Consider the following 6,951-nt stretch of genomic DNA (forward strand, 5'->3'; position numbering starts at 1 on the left):
GAGGCTGGGGGCCCGGGGGCTGAGGGCCGCGGGCCGGCGCTGCCCTGCGCTCGCTCCGCAGCCCAAGCCCCAGAACGCCATCACGGTGGCCGTGTCCTCCCGAGCACTCTTCAACCTGGTCGAGGAGCAGCGGATCTACGAAGAGCAGGGCGTGGAGAAGTACGTGGAGTACCAGCAGAAAAATGAGAACATCATCCTCAAGCCCGGACCGGCGTTCTACTTCGTCAAGGTAGCCAGGAGGCGGCCCGGAGCGGGTGGCCCGGCGGGGCGGGAGAGGGTGTAGGGTGCGGCGGGACACGGAGGATGCTGCGAGGCCAAATTTCGGGAAGAGGAGGACCCCGAAACCTCCTTCAGCGGAGATAATCCTGCCTCGGGGAGATGCTTTTGGGATTTGTTCTCCCAGCGCCGAGCTCGTCGAGGCAGGGCAGCCCGGGAGCATTCCCCGCATCTCTCTGCGCACCCTGGTCCCGGGGCCACGGCTTCTTTCTTCTCTCCCCTCTCCCATTCCCTCTCCTCTCTTGCCCTTCCCTCCCGCCGGCTCTAATGCCGAACGCCTGCGGCAGAGCACGTACTGCTCGCGTCACCGGGTCCGGAGTGGTACCCTCAACATCCCGGTTTGTATCCCGGCTCACAGCGCTACATCCCAGGTGTGGGTAAGGAGCAGCCTGCTTTTTCTGCTGGACATGGGGCATATGAAGCGTCTCTTCTTTTAAGACCACTTCAGTCAAGATAAGCCCCAATTTTTTTTGTTGAAATTTGTCACAACCTCCTCCTCCTCCCCAAAACCACCCAAACCAAAACAAATAAACCAACTCAGTTACCCTCCCCACCTCAAACAAACAAACAAACAAACAAACAACCAAAACAAAACAAAACAAAAAACCCAAACAAACACCAAAAAAAAAAAACCAAAAATGAAAAAAAAAACACCAAAGCAAAATCAAACCCAAACAGTGTTGATTTTAATTTATTTTGGTCAGCTTTAATTTTTCCTTCCTTTTGTTGTCACCCTGGAAATTGTTCTTGAGGACCAGCAAAAGAAATGGACTCCCCACTTCTAAGTCAGGGTTTAAGAAGAGCTGAAATGGAATATTTTACTTTCATTGCACAAGAAAAGAGAAATGGCCAAGGAAAACACCCTGCACAATGGAAAGCGAGTGAAATTACAGAAAAGTGAAAAAAGGGAAAAGATGTATGTTTTTGAAGAGCACAGGATTTAGTAGGACTGTCTTGAAAAACACTGTCTACAGAGTTAGTTTTATGTCCACTTGCTGAGCTTTACCACAACAATTTTAGAAAATTAATGAAATCATAACTAGAAATCATACTTGCTGACATCAGAGTTGTGGCAGAATATTTCAGGTTTTAAAATGATAGAGTTGTGGCAGAATATTTCAGGTTTTAAAATGATTTTCATTACTTCAGTTTCAGCCTCAGGAATTTAAAACATTTTCTTCATTACTAACTTTATGAACATACACATTTATGTCAATATCCATGCTGCTGTAAATATAACATAGCTATTAGTAGCATTAATGACACAAGCACTGTAAAGGTGTTTCTAACATAAAAGTGTGACCATAAAATAATGCACAGTGTACACCAGTGAGGGCATACTGACTTGGGAATTTACTGCATCTTTTCCTATGTGTAGCAGCCCTGCCAGCACAGTCAGTTTTTAAGATTAGAGTTCAGTGTCAAATTTACTTAGAGTATAAACATGATTTGACTCTTTAACTGCTCATACTTTGGAAATCAGAGCTGTTAGCTATGCCCAGCCCAATGCCCCTTGACCTGTTCCCTTCTGATACATATTTTTGTTTGATTTCTTTATATTGCTTAGTCACAGGAATCATTAGGCTAAAGAACTGTGGCTTTGTTGAGTCATCCTTTCTACTGGGAGACAAAGAAAGCAAAAAAGAAATAATGTATTTTTCTTTGGATTCCCTAACTGAAATGTTTAAGATACTAACTTAAAAGTATTGTATCTCATGCTTGTAGTACAGACCAGAGTGTCCTTAGACTGCAAAGTATAAACACACTGGACAAAAAAATGGAATCCCCTCCTCCACTCACCCTTATTCTCTAAAAATTTAAGAAATTGCCTGTGTAGTAGAGCATTAACAATAGAAGTGAGTTATGACCACATACTAAGATTTTTTTTCTAGGCCTTACAGTAGGCTCTAACTTAGAATTTTCCTAAGCACAGTCCCATAATAACATAGCTTTTAAAAGTGAGATTTCCAGAATTTAATTATGAAATCTGCGGTTTAGTTGTGAACAACTGGCCTGACTTTTTAAAGCACCTCAATAAAAATCACTCTATCTTGCATTCATTTGACGATTTATTATTGATTTTGTTGCTGTAATCCCAAAGAATTCCATTCAAGGGTCAACATGAAATTCTGAATAGGAGAACAGATGGATACAGAGAGAGATGAGCAGATGAAAGGTCAAGGAAATAAGAATGCCAGACTGTGGGTATAACATGTAGACCAATTATCTTTGAAGAGATCTCATATCAAAATCTGTCTCATTCATTGCTGCAATTAGAAACTCTCAAGCTAATCATGTTGACATGTGATTTTGTACTCATTACTTAAGGATTGTCTTTGACACGTGATGACCTGAACTGTGTCAGTCAAAGTAAATTCCATAGCTCAAAAAAAAAAGAAAAAAATTTACTTGCTTCCTTTCAAATGAACCCAAGTCAAATGGTTGCTGGGGGCAGCAAAGCAGAAAGGAATTAAAGTTCAGCAAGTTAAACTATCAGGTATTTTACACCCTCCTTCAAGACAATCCTATCACTAAAACTACAGTGACTAAGAAAGGAGGCACACTGGACTGTTGACTTCCACATTTTCAACCTGCAGGCACTGGAGCATGTCAATTCCCGGCTTCTTGAGCTGTACCCTGATGATGAAGAACGGTTTGATATTGTCCTCATGACTAATAACCATGCCCAGGTGGGAGTGAGGCTCATAAACAGCATCAATCACTATGGTAAATAAAATAATTACTGATGTGTAGAATTGCCAGCTGTTACATAATAATATGAATTGATTTTATTCTTCCTGTTCTGACTTTGGGAAAAGCAGCTTTAGGCAGAATTTGATCCAGTGCTCTATATTTGTCAGATGTGAACCATAACTTCCTTTAACTTTTTCATATTTGGTATCTATGCTCCCTACACATACGTCTTCACAGCAGTTACTCTGCTGTCATAGAGAGAATTTTTTCCCCTAAATTCTCAATGAGGATGAGCTGATCAAACATTGTAATTATTTAAAGTTGTGTAATTTGTTGAAATTAAAATGAATATTTTTTTAAGTTTACTGTAAGCTAGGCTAGTGCACCTTTTCATAGGTTCCTTTTACAGGTTTGTAGTGTCAAGCAGAGCCACACCTTGTGCTTCTTACTTTAGGCTTAACAATTGAACGTTTCTGTATGACGGGAGGACAGAGCCCCATTGGTTACCTGACTGCGTACCTCACGAACCTGTACCTCTCAGCGGATTCCGACAAAGTGCAGGAAGCTATAGAAGCAGGTGTGAATTGACTTTCTTTTGCTGTCTGTTGATATCTTTTGTTATCTGTTGAGCTTGTTCAAAAATTATGTACATTGTGTGTCTCACAGAAAGTAGTTATGCTTTATCAAATGGAGAAAGTCACCACTTTGTGTGGTGCAAGCTTATCACTTACTTTTACTCAACCAAATAAAATCGGTTGATACGGTTCTTCTTTGACTCTTCAGCCTGCTGATAGTGACAACTTAACCACTCTACACCTTTGTTTTCTTCCCTTCAAAAAGAAACAAGACTCCCACCTCTATTCAACTTCTATTTGAATAGCATCATCTTTTTGATACAACTTAAAAAAGCAACTTCTGTGTCCCGTTTTTGTTAAAAAGTAACAAATACTTTGATTGAGTGGTCTCCTTGGGATTCCCTGCTTTTCTCTTATTTGCAGCACAGCTTGGGAAGCAGTTTTATAGTCTTATATGAAAGCGGAAGGAAGCATGTCCAAGAAGTTTTGGCAGTGGGACAGCTTCCTTGCATTTGTGTTACAGAACAGCCATCTCTAATTAGCTTTTGTGTTTGGATATGCTCACCATATACAAGGATCACCACCAATAAGTTGTTGGAACCAAACTGCTGACGGTTTCATGACTGACTTTGCAGGACATGCTAACCGAGGGTCTCTGATCCATTTTCAGGCATTGCATCAGCTACGATGTTCACTGCTAACAAAGACGTTGTTTACTCGGATACACAGCTAAGGGTGGCTTTTGATGGGGATGCTGTTATCTTTTCTGATGAATCAGAACAGATTTTCAAAGAGCAAGGATTAGATCGATTTTTTGAACATGAACAGCTGAATGAAAATAAGCCTCTTGCACAGGTTTGTATTTCTTTAATTTTTTTGTTTAAAGGGAGTTTCCAAAAGATCTGATGACTTTCATTGCTGCTGTATTTCTCTGTTTCCCCTGTGTGGATGTGTTCTTTGTGAAAGCTGATGCCCTTATTTATTTCCTTCTTCAAAGATAATCTTTAAAATGCATGTTTCGCATAAAAGAGGTCACCATTGCAGTCCTTTTACCAGGCCATGATTGCAGTCCTCTCTCATTTCTCTGAGAGAACTGCATATGTAAGACAGTGACTTACAGTTGTCTTCTAATAGTATCATTAGAAAAAGAAATATTTGTACCGATTTCCCTCTTTTTTTTTTTTTTGCCAGAGTGTAGGTAATGTTAATTTCAAACAGTGAGATATTCTGGTTATTAAAACAAGATAATATTTGCTTATTCTCAAGCAGAGCTATGCCATTTGTCTAAAACCACAAGTATTTTAATATTAGCTTAAACTGAAAGACCAATTCTGCTATTGTTAAAAATAGTGTAAATTCAGAGTAAAAGCTTTAGTTATGAAAGTACTGGACAGTGCAATATATTGCAATTTGAACAAAATTGTAATTTGTTAATTGGAATGCAGTATCGTCATTAGTCTGGAAAGAGTTCATTGATGGCTTTGTACTTAGGTCTTGTACTGTTTTTTGTGCAGGAAAAAAAATTAGTTTGTGGTTCATAGCAAAAAGAGTTCCATGTTTTCAGTGAACATTTTATTAAAGACTATAATTAAAAATTAATATTGTAAGAGATCTTGTAAGCCTTAGTGAGAATTACTTTCCCACTTTTCCTACCATGTAGTGTTATGGTTTTAACTTTTTGCCAATTTGTGAATTCCTAGTGAGGGTGCAGACCCATTTGGAGATGTTACATAGAGAATTTGTGGAGGAGCACAGCACTGGAAAAAGGAATTCTGTCTGTAACTGGCAGTTTGGAAGAAAGCAAAAGAATTCTTTTGGAAACTGTGGACATATACTAAATATGCTTCTGGTATTTCATACTCAGGGTCCTTTGAAGGGTTTTCTGGAAGACCTGGGGAAGCTCCAGAAGAAGTTCTATGCAAAAAATGAACGCCTAGATTGTCCTATAAGGACCTACCTGGTCACAGCCAGAAGCGCAGCGAGCTCTGGAGCCAGAGTGCTGAAGACTCTCCGTAGCTGGGGTCTGGAGATTGATGAGGCACTTTTCTTAGCAGGAGCACCGAAAGGACCAATCCTGGTGAAAATCCGCCCTCACATTTTCTTTGATGACCAGATGTTCCACATTGAAGGAGCACAGAAATTAGGCGCCATAGCCGCACATGTCCCCTATGGCATTGCTCAGAAGTACCAAAAATCTACATGACTGGAGGGTGCCATTAAGGATAAGGTTCTTAACTCAGCCAGCCTCTAATCTACCAATAGTTACATCTGAAAACCTCTACATTTGTGTATTGTGAGCACTGTGTCTAAAGATTTAACTTCTGGCTAGAACAGCCTTTAAAGGAAGTTTTTTAATATTGGTAAATTTTTAATAGAGTTATTTTAATATAGTTCTTAAAGAGTTTAGATTTTTTTTACCTGGCTGTATCTTAACACTGTGGTTTTGATATTAAGAGATTTGTACTGTTTTTATAGCTTGAGACATATTCTGAAAGACAGAACAGTTATAACAGTTATATTTTATCAAAAAATTGTTGACAGGTTATTTATAAGAAAATTCATGCTGCAATGCTGGTTCTTGACAGTTATTTCTGAAGTTCTAAAAAGCACAGTTTACATGTAACTGTTTACCTGTTGGTGGTTTGCTGGTTAAATATGTGTTCAGTAGGTCTGTCACGACACGGTTTTGGCTTCTAGTAAAATATTAGTGCATTTGGTTGTGTTTGCACGTATTTTTCTATATTGTTTTCTTATCTTAATAAAGCTGGCTTTACAGAACATTGTCATTTTTCTACGTAGAGCTTTTAGCATAATTTCCTAGGCAGAGTTTGTGTAATCAGAATGTTCCTGATGTTTGGAACCAGAAGTGACTACTTTCAGTCTAATCTGAGAGCTAGAGGTCTCACCTTGACCCAACATACTTCACAAGACTGGGTAGAAGTCTAAGATGCTGTATCTTGGCTGGGACGAAGGCTGAAGCTTTAGAGCACGCCTCCATAACAGCAGATAATCTACCTGGAAATAATGCCGTTGATGGAACTACTTTCTTCTTAACTAGATTCCCTTAGGATTTACAACTGTTCTGTGATCTGTGTGAACTCAATTTGGCAACTTCTGATGAGTTTCCAGGGGACAGGTGCCTGTTGCTGCATGACTTCATATTTACACCATAGGTCTATTCTCTCTCTTTTATACTAAATTCCTGTATCTCATTATTATCCATGTAACTAAGTGATCTCCAAATGACACCACTAACATCTGTCAGGTGGTGTTTGTTCTCTTTCTCTCCCTAGTGGAACAACTGTCCTGTTTTATTATTTATTGTTGTCATATATTCATACCAGAAGAGACAAAACAAAAAGAATGTGCTTTGCAGTGGGAGTAGAAATGGTGAATCAAGCTTGTC

General features: G+C 39.5%; 1 protein-coding gene across 1 annotated transcript in view; it reads left to right on the forward strand.

Annotated features, from left to right (window-relative positions):
- LOC102036753 (cytosolic 5'-nucleotidase 1B) overlaps window positions 1-6,323 on the forward strand; it is a 7,496-nt gene extending 1,173 nt beyond the window's left edge. Inside the window, exons 2-6 of the mRNA XM_031056434.1 lie at window positions 4-229; window positions 2,874-3,003; window positions 3,425-3,547; window positions 4,216-4,400; window positions 5,410-6,323. Coding sequence (XP_030912294.1) covers window positions 4-229; window positions 2,874-3,003; window positions 3,425-3,547; window positions 4,216-4,400; window positions 5,410-5,748 — 1,003 coding nt within the window. The 3' untranslated portion in view covers window positions 5,749-6,323. The remainder of the gene's footprint in view (window positions 1-3; window positions 230-2,873; window positions 3,004-3,424; window positions 3,548-4,215; window positions 4,401-5,409) is intronic.
- The last annotated feature ends 628 nt before the right edge of the window (window positions 6,324-6,951 follow it).

The sequence above is a fragment of the Geospiza fortis genome, unplaced genomic scaffold, assembly GCF_000277835.1.
Source record: "Geospiza fortis unplaced genomic scaffold, GeoFor_1.0 scaffold81, whole genome shotgun sequence".
In the NCBI taxonomy this organism is placed as follows: Eukaryota; Metazoa; Chordata; class Aves; order Passeriformes; family Thraupidae; genus Geospiza; species Geospiza fortis.